Genomic DNA, 19,895 nt, shown 5'->3' with positions numbered 1-19,895 from the left:
TCTCTCGAAGCATAATGGTCAACTTCACGATGTTTACTCTCCCACTCCATTTCCAACCTCACCACCGCCAACTTGGCCACAGCGGCACTCACTATGCGGAAATCAATCGCGACGCCCTCGCACGAGCAACGCCAGGGCCCCGCGCTGCTTGTCTCCACTTCAAAAACTGCAAGCGCGCTCCCTGTCCGCAAGACAGGCTTGTTCACGCCCTCCACCTCCGGCATTCCTACGCGTGTACATTACCCATTGCCCTCTTTACCTCTTTCCCTGGACATACGCTGATATGAATTCATAGCCCGTCTCTCGCACGTTGTTTCAGAAAAACGGCATCCAAAACTCAACATTGACAGAAGCTGAGACCAACGCCGCGCTAGTTGAGCAACTACGCACTCAGAGCCATGCACTTAAATATGAGCTTTCCGCGCTCAAAGACGAGCGCGAACGCGATCGTCTTCGATTTGAGAAGACCATTCGCGAGCTCGAGAATCAGATCAAAGAGGACGGCAAACGCGCGGATGTACATCTCCCATTGACCTTCTGATGATGATCCACATGTAGCTAACGGTTTGATCTCCAGGCAATTGAAAACGAAGAGAACTTCTTGTTTGAAAAGCATAAGCAGGCATCCGAGGAGCTTGATGCGCTGAAAGCAAAATATACTGCCGAGAAGTCAGCATTGGAGCGCGACCTGCGCATTACGAAACGCGATGCCGCTGATGCCGCCGAACAGCGCGACGAAGCGCGGTCTGCACTACGCACTGCGACCGCAGCGGCATCGCGGCATGCCGAGGAATACGCCTCCAAAATGCATCTTAGTCATACCACCATCAAGGAGCTGCAGACTCAGCTTACAACAGTGTCTGCACAGCACGGCTCGCAGCTCGTCGAAGTGAATGCATTGAATGATAAGATCGAGGCGTTGGAGACCGAGGTTAAGGAATTACGTGCCAAGGCGGACGATCTGGCATTACTCGAAGGCATGCGGAATCGGCTCGAGGAGCGGGAGGATGAAGCGAAAGCGCTGCGTCTGGAACTAGATATCATTACACCTGAACTCACCGGCCTGCGTGAAGAACACAAAAAATTCAAATTCGTTGCGGAAGAAAAAACGCTTCTTGAAGCTCGTCTTCGGCTCATGGAAGACCTGCGCCGACAAGCCGCCGAGGCAGAATATGAAGCCGCCACCCTCCGCGACGAACAGGCATCCTGGCGCGCCGTCCTCGAAACCGCTGCCACCAACGGCGACAACTTCCGCTCTCCCGAAGACGTGGTACACATGCTCGCAAAGGAACGCACAGAGAAGCTTGCATTACTTGACAAAGTCGGGCGATTGGAAGCTGAACTTAGCGCGCAGACAAAGGGTTTGGAAGAAGACGCTTCTAGCGCTCGCGAACAGAACGCGCAGCACCAAGTGCTTGAGGCGAACCTCGCACGCGCCGAGAAACGTCTCGTCGTAGCTGAACGTCAGCGCGCTCTCGCGCTAAAAGAATCCGAGTTTCTTAAGGAACAGATCAAAATCTATGATACCCAGGAAGCCACGTTTTCGCAAATCGTGTACGACGACCATTCTGCTCGGCGGATAGACGATCTGGAAAAGCTGCTGGCGGCGTCCAAGGAGGAGATTGCGAAACTTACAAGCGTGCTCAAGACGGCGCCGGAATACGCTTCTATAGCGGAGTCTACCGAGGCAAGGAAGAAGCGCGCGGCCGACAATGCGGCGGAGGATGCGCGGTACAGCGACGTTTTGCGGAGGTATCGGGATCTTCAGAACGGTATGCTCTGGTCTCTTCCAATCCGTAGCTCAAGCGCTGACACCACTAGCATACACTTCCCTTCAAGCGACCGCCGACGCCGCGCGCAAGGACGTCGCCATTCTCTCCAAACGCCTAAAAACCACCGAACACGCTAGCGAAGCCAAGGTGCGCGTGCTCGAGCTGCGCGACAACCCGATATCGCGCGATCAGGCAGTCAAGAAGAGTATGCTCGATGCTCTATCGAGCGAGAACCAGGCCCTAATTGCGCAGCTAGAAGGCCGCAAGGAGGATATTGGACCCGTGGTCTCCGCGCATACGCTCGAGCGAATGAAGCTTGAGATGAAGGAGATGCAGGCGCTTGTTGCTGATAAAGAGAAACGAATGACGCGGTTAAAGGAGATCTGGTCCGCCAAGTCCGTCGAATTCCGCGAAGCAGTCTACTCCCTGCTAGGCTATAAACTCGACTTCTTACCCAGCAGCAAAGTACGGGCGACATCCATGTTCGCCTCCTCCGATGAGGAATCATTCATCTTTGATCCTACCGCAGGGACTATGAAGCTCTCTGGTCGCACAGACAGCGCGTTCGCAACCGAGTGCGCGAATCTTGTCACGTTCTGGGTGCAGGAGCGCAGGGAGATTCCGTGTTTCCTAGCCGCATTGAATTTGGAATTGTACGATAAGACGACGAAAGCGGCGCGGTTTTAGAGTTATGAAATGTATAGGAACTTATCATAATTTTGTGATATGAGCTGAGTATACTTGACCTGACGGAGTTGAATGGTCGTGCTTTGGAGTTGCGTATGTCACTGCTGCAACTCTAGTCGTACGGCACGCTCATCTCTAGAAGACAGAGACTGCATAGTACGTGGGGAGGCCAAGCATCTGCTATACGGTGACCCAGCAATACCAGTGTCATGCCTCAAGGCATGAATCAACTCTCTAACCGCGCAGCCAGTGATTGGCAACCATCCTGTCTTTAAAGCACGATCATCACCAAGATCTTTACCTGAACTCCCAAATGACGAACAATTAAGTCAGAAGACTTACAGACTAAATGGCGGGATGTGAGACTGACAACGTCACTCAGAATTGGCATATACACATCTTTACACGTGAGAGTCTCAAATTAGAAAGTTCAGGTGGCGGTGGAATTGACCCCAAGATCCTTTTGTCTTGATGGGAAATACTGCGTCCGGCAGTATCCTGCTCATCCACACTCATATGCCCTAACCCTTTGAATCATTTTGAATGACACTAACAGCCCAACTTAGAAGGAGATGAAATCGCATCCACCTCCGTCGGATTGTTGTTTCCGTCTCTCCCCGTCCTCGACTAACGAAGTCCCATCGTTATATACGCCCGCAATATTACCGGACTTTATGCGTTTGCGGCGCAACTACCGTCGCTTTGAAGTTCTCGATCGCAAGGATTCAGTACTACTACCCTTTGGCACTTTGCGCAAGAGCTCAGAACACACAGTATTTGAAGGCAATCACGATTATCTCGCTACAAGCGATGGGGCGTAATAAGAAAGAGTGATATGGAGTGCGCTAAATGTGCGGGCGAGCTGGGCTTGCAATGTCAAGTTATTTCTGGCTGATTAACGCTCTGTGTAATACGCAGCTCTTTGCTCGAGCTGTTGTCCATTTGGTATCAGAAAACGACAATACATAGAGCCAAGATAGAGACCGGCATATCACCTATAAAGTAGAACAGCGCTTTAGACCGCGCAAAGCAGCATAGCGTCAAGTAGAACCTCGACCAAAGTGCGGGTCGGAAGATGAAATTCGGGTGGCGGACGACACAGACGGGCGATGGTGAGCCCGACTGACATTCGCACTACTCACCAACGACGGCCGTTCCGCAACGGCCGCCTGTCGTCAGTTCCACTTGTTCGGGGTGGGCGACCTCGGCCTAACTTTAGCCAGCGAGGCTGCCAAGCAGTTGGCTGGCTTGGCCCCGCGCCTTTTCAACCGAGGAACTGGGCGTTATGGAGGGCTTTGACAATCAGCTTCGCCATTTTAGCCGAGGCAAGCCTGCTGCTGTCGATGGCCATGATAGTAAGGCAAGATGAGTTCAGGCAGGCATCTTGCGAACAAACCTATGGTTAGGGCTGAGTCCGAAGTTTTAGAGACATCACTACGAAGTCATATACCCAAGATATCAGTTCCCAATCTAATAACCCGTATTTGTGTATTCAGCGGACGATTACACCTCACAAGCCCCGCCACCCTGAGAATAGTCCTCATTGGCACCCATGCTAGAATCTAGAAGGAGACGGAATGGACTCTGGCTCCTTTCACCTCGGCCCACATCTATCTCCACGTCCAACCCGCCAATGGAATATAACAAATATATCTTCCACTTCACCAAGCTGTTGAGACTCGGATACCATGAATATACTCCTCGAAATTGCGTTAAGTTGGGAATTGTCTTTTGGTGCTTTGAAGCATGTTAACTGGCGCAGTAAATCTGCCTACCAGAATCGCCGACGCGATCGAACCACAGTCTAAATGTGATAAGAGCCGGCAAAGTACTACAGGCATTCCGACGGTTCAAGCGTACTCGAGACTCTTTTCCCGCGTTGATGGACTTGCAGCTTTCAGATGTCAGATGCCTGAAGACATAGTCCTGAGTCGCAGCCAGAGAGGTGTGGAAATAGGATTTGCGTTTAGATGTTGCGGGTAAGGGCTCATGTGTATTAGAGAAGTGCGCAATCCCTGACTCGACCGGCAGCACCCTGCACCGTCGCTGGACTGCCTCAATTCTTTATCACTGCAGAATTTTGGCTCTTTGCGTGTAAGCTCGCGTTCAGCTGAGACAATAAGCTACTTCGCTTTAAAATACACAGCAACTCTCTTGTAACAGTGGCACAGTCGCTGCACACGTAAAGCACAGCTCAAACGCGCTTTGCTCAAGAGTCAGGACCAGGTCTTCCGCAAGACTTCCATCAGGCTTACTACTCCGTGCAAGTCGAATGCAGATAGTATGATGAAGTGCAACTTAGCACAAGTATATGCAATTTATATATGTACAAGCAGCAGCGCCAAGACCAGCTCAGTGCTTCCGATAATGGATTACGAGTTGCCCAAACTCCTCCGCCTCTGCGCGAGCCTGCGCCCTCGGCTCCGGCGACGCATACTTGCGGCGGAAGTTCTCGCGATTGCGTTTCGCGCTTTCGTTAACCTTCTGTAAACGCCACAGGCATTCGTTAGCAAAGATACAGCCGCGGCATTTGTACGCCTCCTCGACCTCGACACCTTTTGGCTCGCGCAGACCACGCCAGTAGGGAAACACTATATCCTGTAGCTTGAGAACGTCCGCGGGCTTGTAGGTGAAGTCGATGCCGCCAAAAACTTGTCCGTCGCCTTGCCAGAGGTAGACCACAGCTAGCTCGTCGCTTACGGCGTCGGCGAATTCGCTGAGCTTGAGCTCAAGCATCGCCCAGATGTCGCCGAGGGTGTCAAACTTGTGCAGTAGCGAGATGTAATTGTCGTCTTTATGAAGTGTTGCACTGGCTCCTGCGCTTGCAGCTTCTTTGTACAACGTCTGGATGACCCAGGCATCGGAGAGCACTTCGTTGCGGAAAGTGTCCGAGAGCTTCTTGGTGGGATCCAATTGCATATGGGCTGCAAAGCGGGCGAAGTCGAACAGCCCCTTCGTGAGATCTCGAAATAGTCTGTTGTAAATAAGAAGTTGGTAATATACCGATTTGCGCTGTGACTCCGACGGGAACGAGCGGTGCATTCGGGTTTTGCTGTCTGTAATCCGAATTAGACGAGGAGTCTGTGGTTTTTCCTGGGGAGCGCTATCATGAGCGTGAACGGTGATAGGAGCCACGTCAACGATGACCTTGTCGGTTTGGAAAGATATTTCACTGATCTCCGGGATCTCGCTAGTCGGTAAGCGCTTGAGACCGCTTGGCGTGCTTTGGTCCAGCGGCTTGAAAAAGTCTGTGATCATACCTGATTGTGGCTGTGTGTCTCGCTCAGGCTGCGTCATAGGCGATAGTAATGGCGGGATTTTGCTGATGCTTTGTGTTGGATCAGAGCCGTCTGCTTCTTCGATAAACTGCACGCCGTCTGGATTATATCGTTCGGGAAGGTATGTAAGCTCATCGATGATCCCAGAGATGTAGATGTCATCGATATATCCAAACACGGGAAACTCTCGCTGCCAGTACGTTAGCAGGAACACTGAAAACACGGTGAACGAGCACATACCGTAACGCCAGCCTCTTTTGGTGCACCGGGCTTCGCATTTAGAGTGAGTTCCGAAAGAGAGAGTAGCATGTTAAGCAGCTGCAGCGCCTTCACATCCTCGTCTGTCAAATCGCCCGTCGGCATCGGAATCTTCTTCTTAAACTTGTCTTCGAGTGTTTTATGCAATGTCTCGCCGGCGACCATGTACTTTGGCCGCTCAAAGCGTTGCTCGTGAAGCTGGTAGAACAGTTTCAGTTCACAATAAAACGGCTGCACGAGGTCTGTGACATTGAGCTTCCAGCCGCCACGGTAGGTGTCGAGCATAGAGTTGTTCTTCAACTTTGTTCCGTCCTCGAATCTTAGTGGTAATAGGTGTGGGGAATCGGCCGGTGCTGGCCGTTTCTCGGGGATACCATGTGCGGATAGATATGGGGATTGGCTCCGCTGTAGCGAAATTGGCGAGACGGCGGGCTTTGATGACGAGTAAGGAATGCTTGCAGAGACGGTGGGTATTGATGGCGAATACGGGATGCTTGCCGTCACGGGTATCTCAAGTTCTAGCTCAACCGTGTTGGATGCAAAAGAGCGCTTTCGAGCTCTGGGAGTGGCAGGTCGAACGGCCGGTACTGATGAGGCAGCGCACTCATCTGCAGAGTCGACAGCGACAGCAGTAACATCTTGAGAGTCTTGTAATGCTTCGCGGACTGTCTGGTCCATCAGAATTAGAAATATGCACCAAATACCTGCACAGAAGGCCACTTACATGTAGCCACCTCTGCGTGAACGCCGGAAGGACATTCGGCACCGTCATATGAGAATGCAGTCGCAATGCCCTCACACACAGCCACGGCTGCGGCCAAGTCTGTCTGCTCCTCCAGATACGCGATGATCTCGTCGTTCCACTCATCGTCGTCGAGCAGCGTGGCGTAGTCAGAAGACGCGTCGTCGTGGGAATGCGTAGCGGCGAATTGGGGTCGATCGTAGGCTACCGCGGGCGGTGTAGAGAGCTGCCGCGGCAGGGGAGAGGAAGGCGGTGGTAAAGACGGCAATTGCGAAGAGGAAGATCGCGAGTCCGACGCGGACATGCTATTTGCTAGCGGCCATGCCGTGGTGTGGTGAGCGGACACGCGAAGATGCGTTGTTGAGGATGTCTTACACTATCCTCGAAACTCCCGATGAGCGCAACTTTAAGATGACGAACTCTGCGAAGAATTGAACAGTCATATTCCCTTCCTTCATCATCATTACCACCTCCTTCTCCTTCCCAACATGGATAAGCTTCACAAATACAAGCTCGAGACCGAGATTGTGTTCTCCGAGAACAAGGACCAGTACAATGCGTCGTCAGTGCCGATTTACCAAACCGCGACGTTCAAACAGACGTCCAGCAGCGACATGGGCGAGTACGACTACACGCGCAGCGGCAACCCCACGCGCACACAGCTGGGTGAGTAACCATGACTCTGACTTCATGATGTCGATTGCTAACGGCTCACTGACAGAGCGCCACCTGGCCAAGATTATGAAAGCGGATCGCGTGCTCGCAGTGGCAAGCGGTATGAGCGCCATGGACGTTATTGCGCGGCTGCTGAAACCAGGCGACGAGGTCATTGCCGGCGACGACTTGTACGGCGGTACGAACCGTCTGCTCACGTATCTTGCGACCAACAGCGGCATTATCGTGCACCACGTCGACACGACTCAGACTAGTAAGGTCGTCGAGAAGCTGTCCCCAAAGACCACACTCGTACTGCTCGAGAGCCCGACGAACCCGCTCATCAAGATCTGCGACATTCCTACCATCACAAAGCTGGTCAAGGAGTCGAATCCTGCTGCTATTGTCGCCGTCGACAACACCATGCTCTCGCCCGTTGGGCAGAACCCGCTTGACTTTGGTGTCGACATAGTGTACGAGTCAGCCACCAAGTTCCTCAGCGGGTACGCCTCATTTGCTCAGACTTTTATTCAGTATGCTAACCACGTACAGTCACCACGATCTCATGGCCGGTGTCATTGCCGTGAACGACAAAGCCCTCGGTTCGCGCCTGTTCTTCACCGTGAACGCGACAGGCTGCGGCCTCGCGCCGTTCGACTGCTGGCTACTCCTGCGCGGCATCAAGACCCTCGCGCTCCGCTACGAGCGCGCACAGTCCAACGCGCAAAAGATCGCTGAGTACCTCGAAGGCAGGGGCTTCAAGACACGCTACCCGGGCCTGAAGTCGCACCCGCAGTACGACTTGCACTGGTCCATGGCGCGCGGCGCTGGCGCTGTGCTCTCATTCGAGACCGGCGACGTCGAGATAAGCGAGCGTATAGTTGAGGGTGCACAGCTTTGGGGAATCAGTGTTAGTTTCGGGTGCGTGAACTCGTTGATTTCCATGCCGTGCAAGATGTCGCATGCGTCGATCGATCCCAAGGTGCGTGCCGAGCGTGCGCTGCCGGAAGATCTGATCCGTCTGTGCGTCGGCATCGAGGACCCAGAGGATCTGATTGAAGACCTGAGGATGTCGCTGGTTCAGGCCGGGGCGTTAAAGGTGGATGCCTAGGGATATACGCTATGTAGATAATACAAAAGTGTTTGCGTTTGCGTAATTAGAAGAGCCAGAGGTATGTCATCCGCAAAATAAATTTCGTGCGTTCTGAGCTAACCAATAACATTGCAGGCATAGCAAGGCTTTTGACTCGAACGGATGGAAAAAACAATTGGATATATTTGACGGTCAGTTATGCGCAACTATGGTAATGCAAAAGTTGGATAGTAGGAGGCTTGTTATTTGTAATATACTGTAACTAATATACAGAAATTCCCATTACCGTAACTATAACGATACCTGTGCGGAAACTATTCATGACGGGCTTCCAAGCCTGTATGCAGCTATCATATCGACTTTGTGAAAATTTGTGCTGAAACTCCGTAGTTTGACTGCTCGGCGTTGACTTCTTTCAGGTCGCTGTCGGTCCAATTTTGAGGGTCCTCCGCGAAAGCACTGAGCGCAACACGCCACAGTGGCAGTGCCACACTGTAAGCAGAGCGGCTGAACGCCACGTCATAATACCCTAATCACAGCCCTAGCTCCTCCAGCCCTAACTACGCGTGACTGCGTTTTGCGAGCCGCAGCGAGACACAAACCTGCTGGAGAATCTCGAGTCGCCAATTTCCGCGTAGCCAGCAGCAGCCAGCACCGCTCAGCACCCAACTGCCGACCTTCACCACCCATCACAATGAAGGTATGCTCTACAGTGCGCAAGTATTAGTTGGCCCTCTACTCACATATCGCCAGCTCAACATCTCATACCCCGCGAACGGCACGCAGAAGCTTATCGAGATCGACGAGGAGCGTCGCACCCATGTGTTCATCGAGAAGCGCATCGGCCAAGAGGTTGAGGGCGACAGCGTCGGCGATGAGTTCAAGGGCTACGTCTTCAAGATCACTGGTGGCAATGACAAGCAAGGTTTCCCCATGAAGCAGGGCGTGCTGCACCCCTCGCGTGTCCGCCTGCTGTTGTCCAAGGGCCACTCGTGCTACCGCCCTCGTCGCACGGGCGAGCGCAAGCGCAAGTCGGTCCGCGGCTGCATCGTCGCGAACGACCTCGCGGTTCTCTCCCTCGCCATTGTCAAGCAAGGTGACGCCGACATCGCTGGCCTTACCGACGTCGAGCACCCTAAGCGTCTCGGACCTAAGCGTGCGTCCAAGATCCGCAAGTTCTGGGGCCTCACCAAAGAGGATGACGTCCGTAAGTACGTTGTTCGCCGCCCCATCGAGAAGAATGGCAAGACCTTCACCAAGGCGCCTAAGATCCAGCGTCTTGTCACACCCCAGACTCTCCAGCGAAAGAGACACCGCCGCGCGCTCAAGATCAAGTCCGCCGAGGCCCAGAAGGAGGCTGCTGCCGAGTATGCCCAGCTCCTCGCCAAGCGACTCACCGAGGACAAGGCGAAGAAGGCTGCCATCAGAAAGAGACGCGCGTCGTCTCTGCGGGTGTCCACCATCAAGGCTTAAGTCGGAGCGTGATGTCTGTGATGTTCGGGAGATGGGGTGTTTTCTGTTCTTTGTTTCTCTATGTGTATAATTGCATATGTACATGTGTGTAATAAAAGTTCTTTTCTCTAGATGGAAAGCATGTATTACTTTACTCTAGAAGAGAAAGCATGTTCTATTACAAGAGCGACTTGTCTAGGTGCGCTGGCACGTTCCACTCATCGGTGAAGTCCGGCGCGGGTAGCCACTGTTGCGCGGCTTCCTGGTTCACGCACGCAGTGTGCTCCTCTATGCGCCGTCGCTCTTCCTCCGCGACCTCGACCGCAGGCCTTTCTTCTAGCGTTCCCGCCGTCTTCGCGCGGCGCCACCGCCTCACCTTGCGCGGAGTCGAGTCACTGTAGCCAAACGCAGACATGTACGCACTGTCGTTGACGTCGTAGTCGATCGTCTTGCTACTGTCCCCGCGGTCCACCATTCCCACAAACCCTTCATAAGGCTCATCAGCCGGCGCTTTGACAATATCACCGGCCTCGTCCGTCACGATCTCCACATCATCGTCGGCAATTCCGCTTCCCAGCATGGTCGTCCCTTTCCGCCACGCAGCACCACCTGAAACAGCAGCGGCATCAGCCTCGCCCTCGGCATAATCGTAATCAACCTCATCCGCATCCGCCTCCTCGTCCCTATCCGAGCTCGGCAATTCGGGGGACAGCGGGCGAATGTACGGATTCGCGCACTGCGAGCTACCTTTGGGCGGGTGAATGTTGTACTCGTCGCGGTAGTCAGCCCAGTCCTTTTTGCAGTTAACCGCCATGGCAGCGGAGTTTGCGATGCCTCCGGAGGCCACATGGTCGTCGTCTTCACCGGAGGAGAGTTCTTCGTCGATCGCGCGGTATTTGTTTGGTTTTGATGGCGATGATGAAAGCGCGGGGGTGGAGGAAGAGGCGAGGGTTACATCGGCGGAGGCGAAGGCGGTCCGTACGCGCTCTTGACGCTGTCGCCGGGCTTGTCGTGAACTCGGCTTCGGTAGGACCGATGAGAAGAAATCTTCCTCGGTGGAATACCCGTCGTCGTTTTCATCCGACGTCGCCGCGACAAGCGCGGCAGGTGCAACCGGAATACGCCTCGTCGTGGGCATTCCAGTCTCGTGCGGGTCCTCGGTCGTATCATCGAAGCTCTCATCCGTGCTGTGCTTCTGCTTCCTCTTCTGCTTCTGCTGCTGCGGTTGCTTATGCACGTTCGTCAATTCTGAATGATCAAGGTCGTCTGACGGTGATTTCTCATCAATCGCATAGGTCCGCGTCGGTCGCGCAGCCGATGCACTGCTGTTTGCTGACGGCACTTGTCGCGATAATGACGCCTCGGTCCTCCTACTCAAACCACCCTTCGACCCGCGATCACTGCCATGCACAGCATCCGAAGCCGCACCCATAATCTTCGACGTCGGCGGCGCGTGCGCAGAGGCGGTCGAACCTGAGGAAGAGGCATCCTTGCCGTACAGGTTCTGGGCAAAGATGTCTGAAACATTGTTTGTCATATTTTGCTGCGATCGGGAAGAGGTGCTATGGCGTACTGGTCCATTGTTGTTTGCAGCCGCGCGAATAGCTGTGACGGCGGAGTTCGCGCGCGAGCTATTTGACCCCGTGCTCGCGATGCTGTTGCTGTTGGCATATTTGCTCTCGCGCATGCCCGGGATCAGCACAGACCCGTCAGCTTCTTCGTCATCAAACTCGCCCTCCATCGCGTCCGTAGGCAAAAATAACGAGCGCTCGTTCGCGCGAGGATCAAATTCTACCGCGTCCTGTACTCTTATGGGGCGCGATTGGGAAAGTTCCACTTCCGCGTTATATTGTTGCAGAGCAGGCGGAACAACTCCAATTGTAAGCGCGTTTATCGAGGATATCGGCCTGTGATTATGTGATGCTGTCATGCCTGATGTTGTTTCGGATGGCGCGGATGTTGAGACGGTGGACGCGATGTCGTCGCCGGCCTCCATTTCGACGATATGCGGTGCACGGCCAACGTCGCCGGGGTAGTGCGGCATGATAAAGCGGTCATTGTCCATGTCCGGATTCCACACTGTTGTCTTCAACCCGGCTTGTTGTCGCGCGGCCTCGCCAATGTTCACGTTCTCGGGCTCGTCATCGTCATCGTCGTCGTAGTCGGTCTCGGAGTGCTCCGCTACAACGACTTTGTTACCTCGCAGGTCGATGCTGACCACGTGCTTGGCGCGACCGTTGCGTTTGCGTTCAAGTGCCTCGAGCTGGTTTGCGGTGCGAAGTTGCTTCTTAATCTGCATAGCTCGCTCCGCCGGGGTAGTCCACCGATCACTCGCCACACCTGGCATCTCGAAATCACTTGCCTGATCAATAATCTTCGTGCGCTCTGCGGAGGTATCCTGGAAATGCAATAAATTCGACAGCTGTGTGGTCGCCTTATCCAGTCCATCAAGCGTCAACCCCGGCTGCCCGCCCGCCGCATTGGAATACAACGCACGCGCACCGACGGCTTTCTTGGCCGCGCCCTGCTGCTCGTTATGTATCTCGCTGCGCAGCTGCCCGCGCTCCTGGCGCAGCTGAGCGTATATAGCGTCGTACTCGTCGGTTGTGAGCAGCGCGTGGCCGCAGAAAGTGCATGGGCCGAGGCCCTCACGGACGCAGATGATTTTGCCGCAGCTGAGGCAGTTGGGTGCCACTTGGAGGAGTGGGTGGCGTTGGGCTAATATTGTTAGATGGGTAGTAAAGAGGGCGTGGAAGAAACGTACCCTGGCACTCACAGAGCCGGCGCTTGCCCTTGCCAGCGTACTCAAGCTCGAGCGTGTTGATCGCATCTTCAACCTCCTTGAGCGTCTGTACTTTAATCGACTTTGGCGCCGCGGCCGCGGATTTTGACGACGAGACACTCGCGTTGATTTTCTTCGCACCGACGGGTTTCTTCCGACCAAACTCGGACACGAGCGTTCCTTCTTCTCTCTTCGGCTTTGGCACGGGTTTCGATGGCAATGCGGCAGAGGTGCTTGATCCGACGGTTGCGGCGACCGCGAACGATGGTGTCGATGGGGGTGGAGTTGTAGCTGTTCGCGCTCGGTCGGATCGTGTAACGCGGGCGATATCGGATTCGGCATCGTCTGCGTCGTGCGGAGTCTGTGTACGCTTCGATCTAGAAGACCGATTTAGCACAGCGCGGGAGAGGAATTGAATAAACGTACTTTACGACAAGATAGCTGTCCTCCTCGGATTTCTTTATATACCCGTTCGCTACAGGCGCGGGTGTCGCTGCACGCGATGACGATGCTGATGCCGCGCTCTTTGTCTTGACGTTCTGTTGCCCCACGACAGTCCGCGCTTTCGCCTTTAGCACTGCTCCTACTGCCGCCACCGGTGGTGGTGGTCCAAGCGCCGGCCACCTGCGTGCACAGAACTGATGCACGAAGTTCAACGCATCAGGCGACTCGCCGAGGAGACTCTTAAGATGCGCCGCTGCGTCGTCGGGACCGGGTAGGGAGGATGCATAGCGCATGACGTCGAGGGCGGTCTCATTGTCTACGGGTAGTAGGCCGACAAGGATGCCCGCGGAGATGCGTTCGAGGTCCGCTTGCGACATGGGGTTGGTCGTGGTCGAGGTTGTAGCTGGAGGCGGGGAAGTCGTGGTGTTCGCGATCCCCGCGCATGCGCGCTTTACTCAACGGCCAGTTCAGGGGGCGTGTACAGGCTTAGCCCTAAGAGGCCTAGGCGAAGTAACCCTACATATTTTTCCGGTTCGGGTAACTCCCGCCTATGCACCCGCAGGAGGACCGAAGGATGACGTGCGACCGCTCGGCGAGCGCATGTATATGGTAACTAGACCGAAAATACGCTTGATTGAAGCCTCTGAACCTGTTTGCGGTGCACGGCGTGGCTAAGTTATCCGCAACGGCGCCGGCTGCCTGACCGTGGACTGCGCGGCTTGTGTGCTAACGAGGATTGCTCTCTACGACGGCCGAGGATGCGCGCGATACTCCATCTGCCTGTGAGGATCGTTGTCGGATGACTCTGCGGAGTCGCTCTCAATCTGGCGATGATCAACGCGCGTTGTGTCGTGAACACACAGTGCGGATGCCACAGCCGCGCTGACATGCATAGGAGGCGGTGGTGATCCACAAGCTGAGGTGAGCCTCGGCGGGCGCTGCTGCTCGTGGTGCCGGACTCCGCCCGCGTGATTGCGTCTCCAGCCCTGCTGTCGCTGGTACTGCAGGCTGCCAGGAATGTACGTGACCAAGAACCGAGGATCGAGTCCGCGCCCACCCGTGGTTGCAGCACGGTGGCCTGCTCTGCAGGATTGCTCACCAGTCGCGCCTCGGGACGGTCGCGAGCAAGCCACAGGCACGGCTGCGACAATCTCGGTCTGCCACAGTGTGTATGCACCTTATAATACGCGCTGACCGGCATCACGCCCCGCACCTGCTGCTGGCGGTGAAATACCGAGTATGGGAAAGCATGTGACGAGCGCCACGGGCCCCACCGGCGCGCCACAGCAGCGCGTGCCCGGGCCGCCGTAGTTCGCGGCAAAGAGCAGCCACGAGGCCTGTCACCATCGCGTGTGGGCGGGGCGGGGCGGGAACGGGTGGAGCGGGCTGCAAGTGACTGGTGCTTGGTGGCGCATGAACTGCAGCCATTCTTCGCCTCGCTTCGCCCCGCGTATTGGCAGCCGTGAGCAGTGCTGCTGCGCCAAGGAGTTCGTGATGCGAAGCGATGGTGTGATGACACCGCATGCGACCGCACCGCCACACGCTGTACAGCTGCCAACTCGCGGGAGCTACAGGAGCCAAAATCATATTACTAACGTGACGTGGGTACAATCGTACATGAGCAGAATATAGAGTACAAGCGGGGAGGGAATGCGGCTATGCGGGTGTCGTTGCGGGCTGCTTGACAGGTGGAGATTGTTCTTGTGGTGGAGGCGACGGCGGAGGTGTGAGCGACTGCTTCGACGACTCGTTCTCCTTCGCCTCCGTTTTGCGCTCCGTTTTGCGCTCCTCCTTGCCATTTTCCTCCACCTCCGTCCCCGGCCCCTGCAGCTCCTCGGCTGGGCGGTCCGGCGCCTGCGGCTTGGCCGCCTCCAGCTCCTGCTTGCGCGCGTCCCAGTACGTCTGCGGCTCAAACTCCTTGCTCAGGTGCTTGCGCACCGAGTTCGCGATACCGGCAGATTTGCCCTTCGAGTTGTCCGGGCCGCCGATCTGGCCGAGGTCAATCGTGTTCAGATCCGAGTCCGTGATGCTGTTGATCTTCCACTCCGCCATGAGGGGAGGTACGACACTCCACCCGTGCACGTAGCCCTGCTGGAGCAGCGCGGAGACCGAGTTGTCAAGCGTGTCGGTGAGCTCCTTGTACGACAAAAAGTAGAGCAAACGCTGCGCACCCCGAAACGACACCGCAATGGCAGCCAATCCCACTGTATCGTAGGACGGCGATATATATCGCTCCTGCTCCGTCAGACCCGCCTTCTTCATCTGCTCGCGCCAGCAAAACCACCCCGCAAAGCAGGCGTTGTTGGCCGTCTCTGTCGATTGCCGGTATACGTCACTGTATTTTGCCAGCGTATTGAATGGTGCTGGTGGCGGCACAACCTTCGACGCCGCGAAGTGGATAATGTCCCAGTCGAGTCCGTATGGGGCGCGCTCGAGTTCGTCTGCAGAAAATGGCTTTCGCAGCTTCGCGCTCGGCGACGAACGCAGGCCATTTGCGAAGGCCGTCATCTGGTCGCGCAGATGCACGTCCCAGTCGACGTCGTCCTCGAGGATCAGTGCGGTCTCGATACGGTTGTCAACAATGTAGCGCAGCACGTCCATGTGCGAGCGCCACGAGCCCACGTACGGCTTGTACTTGTCCGTCAGCAGCTTCTTGAGCCCCGGGCCGTTCGGGTACGCTTTGCGCGCAATGTCTTGAGTTTGCACGCCGTCGATGGTCCGCGAGATCTTGATATCGGTAAGCGAGCACATGAGCGCGACCGCATCCCGCCGGTCGGTGCGCGACTTGAGCGAGAGGAGGATAATCTCGCCGAACCCGAGAGTCTCGTTCTTGATGGCCTCCACGCCTTGCAGCGGGACTGGCACGCTCGCCACCGCGGCCGCATGCACTGCCGCCGCGATAGTGGCAGCGTCAGCGGCCGACACAAGCGGAGCCTGCCGCGCGTCTGTATCGGCGGCGTTGGTACCCTCGGGTTGCAGGGTGGAGAGCACGCTCTTACCGGACCCGGTGCGGACCTTGACTGTTGGGGTTCCGCCGGAGGAGGAGGTGAAGATGCTGTAGATGACAATGAAGAAGAGGGCCGCAATTGCGGTAGAGGTGACAACACGCGGGACGCGCATTGCGGCGGTAGGTAGGAGAGTAGATGCGGAGAAGGATCGCACGGGGAGGAGAGGTAGAGGGGAGTGTGTAAGGAGTATTGATTGAGGACCATGCGCAGCACTCTCCGCCATGCACCGCCACGCACCGCCATGCACCGCCCAGCTCTGCGGCAGCACCGCCGCACTTCCACGTGCTGTGTGGCTCACCTGGGGCGCAGCACCATGGCGGTGCACAATCTTATGTCAAACCTAGGGTTTTGTAGGCGAAGGGTCAACGAGGGTTACCAACCCTCGCAGGTCGGCGGACAGCCGGGCGGCCTTCCGACGGCCTCCCGATGCAGACTGCCAATGGCTATATAACATATGTACATTATTCCGCTTTAGGCGCTGCCCCAGCAACGCTTCCGTTCCGTCCCGGTTCCTGATTCGCCCGACTCCGGCGGCCCACCACTAACTACTACGTGGTTTCCCCGGACTTCCTCACCAGCTCTCCACAGATTTTCACGCCCCCTCCCAATCCTCCATCACCACCAAAATGCTCGCCGCCAACCGTGCCGCCTCTGCGCGTGTTCTCGCCCGGGCCGGCAGCTCCGCCCGCTCGTTCTCCTCCTCTCCGGTGTCGATGGTAATTGTCCTCTCATCCTCTGGTAGTTCTCGCACTGACTCCACAGCGCATTGAAACCGACGCGTTCGGTGAGATCGAGGTCGAGGACTCGCGCTACTGGGGCGCGCAGACCCAGCGCTCGAAGATGAACTTCGACATCGGCGGCGAGACCGAGCGCATGCCCACGCCTGTTGTCCACGCGTTCGGCGTGCTCAAGAAGGCCGCCGCAATCGTTAACCTGCGCTACGGCATGAAGCCCGAGATTTCGGAGGCGATTCAGACCGCTGCGCAAGAGGTCATCGATGGCAAACTGCACGACCACTTCCCGCTTGTTGTCTTCCAGACCGGCTCCGGCACCCAGTCCAACATGAACGCCAACGAGGTCATCTCCAACCGCGCCATCGAGCTGCTCGGCGGCACTCTCGGCTCTAAGAAGCCCGTGCACCCGAACGACGACGTGAACCGTTCGCAGTCATCTAACGACACCTTCCCGACCGTCATGCACATTGCTGCTGTCACCGAGATTACCAGCAAGTTGATCCCCTCGCTCGAGGCCTTGCACACCGTCTTCCTTGCCAAGGTCGACGAGTTCTCTGACATCATCAAGATTGGCCGCACCCATTTGCAGGACGCGACCCCTCTCACCCTCGGCCAGGAGTTCTCCGGCTACGCTACGCAGATTGAGTATGGCATCGAGCGGGTGAAGCAGACGCTCCCCCGTCTGCGCTTCCTCGCCCAAGGCGGCACCGCCGTCGGCACTGGTCTGAACACCAAGAAGGGCTTCGATGTCGCCATCGCAGAGGAGGTCACCAAGCTTACCGGCGAGCAGTTCTACACTGCACCCAATAAGTTCGAGGCGCTTGCCGCGCACGATGCGATTGTCGAGGCCTCCGGCGCGCTCAACACCCTCGCTGCGAGTCTGTTCAAGATCGCCAACGACATCCGATACCTGGGTTCCGGCCCCCGCTGCGGATACGGCGAGTTGTCCCTTCCCGAGAACGAGCCTGGTTCTTCTATCATGCCGGGCAAGGTCAACCCTACCCAGAACGAAGCCCTCACCATGGTGTGCGCGCAAGTGTTTGGCAATCATGCCGCGATCACTGTCGCCGGCGCGTCCGGCCAGTTCGAGCTGAATGTGTTCAAGCCGGTTCTCATCCGCAACCTGCTCTCGTCAGTGCGCCTGCTCACCGACGGCGTGCACTCGTTCAACATCCACTGCGTTGCGGGCATCAAGGCTAACAAGAAGCGCATCGACCAGCTTCTGAACGAGTCCCTCATGCTCGTGACCGCCCTGAACCCTAAGATCGGCTACGACATGGCGTCCAAGGTCGCGAAGAACGCGCACAAGAAGGGCCTGACGCTGAAGCAATCGGCATTAGAGCTTAAAGCGCTTACGTCCGAGGAGTTTGACGAGTACGTGCGGCCGGAGAAGATGATCGGCCCGTCGGACTAGACGTATCTAGATAATTGAGTAGTGCGTGCCTAGTGCGGAAGTGCTGAGTACGCGGCCCTTGGCCAGCCCCTGAGCCGATAATCGGATAATCGCCGTCCAGGGGCCAGACTCGGTCGAGGCGCGGCATCGCGTGGCAAAAGAGCACCTAGAGGACACCCGGGGTTCGAAAATGCCGGTGCGCGCGGCACTGCTGCTAGTTTTGCTAGGTCTCAACTGGCAGCAGTCGCAGACCGCCGCGGTGATGATTAAATTGCGGGATGCGACAGGTCTCTCTCGCGGACGGCCGTCGCTTTGCCACTCCATCGTGTGGTGTCATGATGGAGACCAGGCTAGCCTATCACCGCGCGAGGTGAAGCAACGCCAAGCTTCTCAGACACGACGACTGCTGGCACGGCGAGCGAGCTTGTCGATTTAGTAGACCGCCAAGCACCAAGCACAGAAAAACTCTCACGTCGCGGAGAATTGCGCGGTGTCGTGGTTGAGGGCTATGTCGCGAAATGAGTGAAACATGCTTATTTACCCGAATAGGCAAGTCGCACTGTAGCAGCACCGTCGCAGCCGGCCGCGCGGACAGCCTGGCCAATCACATGCGTTCGAAAGACCCCTGCACATTGTGCGGGTGCGGCGGCGCTGGGCCAGGTCGCTTGCGTTGGCCGCGAACTGCCTTGGCGTGGTGGTCTAGACCCGCTGGCGTTCGGGAATTAAGGACCCTTCTGTGCGAGTTGTTCGTGATGCTTCACGCGGCCACCGCGGACATCACCAGATGCACGGTGAGCACCCACGATGTACTGCATATGATGCTGGCCTCTTGCTTGTAGACGCGGTGGCCAAGAGTGCGTCGGCAGCAGCAAGTCGTAGTCTACCGCCTTCACCACTCGCGTGACCGCGATCGAAATGCTTATCTGATGGAACGATAACTTTAACGCACTACGCCTCGGCCAGAACCCGTCGCCAAGCCAGTCTAGTCCCCCCGACTCCACGGCCGCGTCAGGCGCGCGTCCTCGAACCTGCCTCAGCCGTGGTCACCTATTGTACACTCACTCGCTCACTCCCGTCTAGACCGTGTTGTGCCAAGCACCCGACGCGATCAGCTGAGTTTGGTTCTACACGGCTGTGTTCTCTGCTGTTGCTAGTGTTCTGTTCTACATATACCGCCCTCTGCTCGCCTCTGCCATGCCTTTCTGTTCGTTGCCTGCTCTCTGTCTGCTTCGCCATGAAGTCCTTCTCCAGCGCGCTCCTGCTCCTCGCCTTTGGCGCCGGCAAAGCTCTAGCCGGTTATCATGGCGGCATCTCCTACACAAACTACTGCTCTTCCCTCTGCGAGACATGGGCGGTAGAGCTCTCTACCGACTCTTGCACTGCGACCACCACCACTACTACCTCTTCGGGCCATCACGGTCACCGCAAGCGCGGTCACGGCAGCTACACCACCACTGCTACCATCGAATGCGCGTGCTCCGACGACATCCTGACTGAGACCTACGCACTGTGTATCTCTAACTGTAACTCTGCTCAGATTTCTGATGCCTGGAAGCTCTGGAAGACTGGCTGCGCGGCGTACAACGTCACCGTCACCG

The 19,895-nt window shown here is 56.4% G+C and overlaps 7 protein-coding genes across 7 annotated transcripts; 4 read left to right on the top strand and 3 right to left on the bottom strand.

The window, feature by feature from the left end:
• The first annotated feature begins 38 nt into the window (after nt 1–38).
• V1518DRAFT_422984 (spindle assembly checkpoint component Mad1) lies at nt 39–2,741 on the top strand. Its single transcript, XM_066905583.1, has 4 exons — nt 39–234; nt 296–517; nt 578–1,772; nt 1,822–2,741. The coding sequence occupies exons 1-4, from the start codon at nt 94–96 to the stop codon at nt 2,457–2,459; spliced, it is 2,196 nt and encodes a 731-aa protein (XP_066757152.1). The 5' UTR covers nt 39–93; the 3' UTR covers nt 2,460–2,741.
• Nucleotides 2,742–4,732: 1,991 nt separating this feature from the next.
• On the bottom strand, nt 4,733–7,166 carry V1518DRAFT_129511 (exonuclease V). The gene is made up of 3 exons (XM_066900719.1): nt 6,720–7,166; nt 5,978–6,651; nt 4,733–5,927 (listed from the first exon to the last, which is right to left on the bottom strand). The coding sequence occupies exons 1-3, from the start codon at nt 7,039–7,041 to the stop codon at nt 4,812–4,814; spliced, it is 2,112 nt and encodes a 703-aa protein (XP_066757151.1). The 5' UTR covers nt 7,042–7,166; the 3' UTR covers nt 4,733–4,811.
• On the top strand, nt 7,086–8,775 carry V1518DRAFT_422976 (Cys/Met metabolism PLP-dependent enzyme-domain-containing protein). The gene is made up of 4 exons (XM_066905582.1): nt 7,086–7,403; nt 7,459–7,894; nt 7,944–8,563; nt 8,620–8,775. The coding sequence occupies exons 1-3, from the start codon at nt 7,226–7,228 to the stop codon at nt 8,500–8,502; spliced, it is 1,173 nt and encodes a 390-aa protein (XP_066757150.1). The 5' UTR covers nt 7,086–7,225; the 3' UTR covers nt 8,503–8,563; nt 8,620–8,775.
• Nucleotides 8,776–9,124: 349 nt separating this feature from the next.
• On the top strand, nt 9,125–10,114 carry V1518DRAFT_422974 (40S ribosomal protein eS6). Its single transcript, XM_066905581.1, has 2 exons — nt 9,125–9,184; nt 9,238–10,114. The coding sequence occupies exons 1-2, from the start codon at nt 9,179–9,181 to the stop codon at nt 9,955–9,957; spliced, it is 726 nt and encodes a 241-aa protein (XP_066757149.1). The 5' UTR covers nt 9,125–9,178; the 3' UTR covers nt 9,958–10,114.
• On the bottom strand, nt 10,027–13,599 carry V1518DRAFT_422972 (uncharacterized protein). Its single transcript, XM_066905580.1, has 3 exons — nt 13,145–13,599; nt 12,701–13,095; nt 10,027–12,654 (listed from the first exon to the last, which is right to left on the bottom strand). The coding sequence occupies exons 1-3, from the start codon at nt 13,537–13,539 to the stop codon at nt 10,115–10,117; spliced, it is 3,330 nt and encodes a 1,109-aa protein (XP_066757148.1). The 5' UTR covers nt 13,540–13,599; the 3' UTR covers nt 10,027–10,114.
• A 905-nt stretch (nt 13,600–14,504) lies between these two features.
• V1518DRAFT_422968 (uncharacterized protein) lies at nt 14,505–16,339 on the bottom strand. Its single transcript, XM_066905579.1, has one exon. It carries the CDS (start codon nt 16,280–16,282, stop codon nt 14,819–14,821), a length of 1,464 nt encoding a protein of 487 aa, XP_066757147.1. The 5' UTR covers nt 16,283–16,339; the 3' UTR covers nt 14,505–14,818.
• Nucleotides 16,340–16,796: 457 nt separating this feature from the next.
• V1518DRAFT_446909 (fumarase FUM1) lies at nt 16,797–18,718 on the top strand (the record flags this gene model as incomplete). Its single annotated transcript, XM_066906474.1, has 2 exons — nt 16,797–16,886; nt 16,933–18,718. The coding sequence occupies 2 exons, from the start codon at nt 16,797–16,799 to the stop codon at nt 18,316–18,318; spliced, it is 1,476 nt and encodes a 491-aa protein (XP_066757146.1). The 3' UTR covers nt 18,319–18,718.
• Between the last annotated feature and the right edge of the window lie 1,177 nt (nt 18,719–19,895).

The sequence above is a fragment of the Limtongia smithiae genome (assembly GCF_038497785.1).
Source record: "Limtongia smithiae strain NRRL Y-17922 unplaced genomic scaffold V1518scaffold_16, whole genome shotgun sequence".
NCBI classification, from domain to species: Eukaryota; Fungi; Ascomycota; class Lipomycetes; order Lipomycetales; family Lipomycetaceae; genus Limtongia; species Limtongia smithiae.
This window is presented reverse-complemented; position numbering and strand designations above follow the sequence as displayed.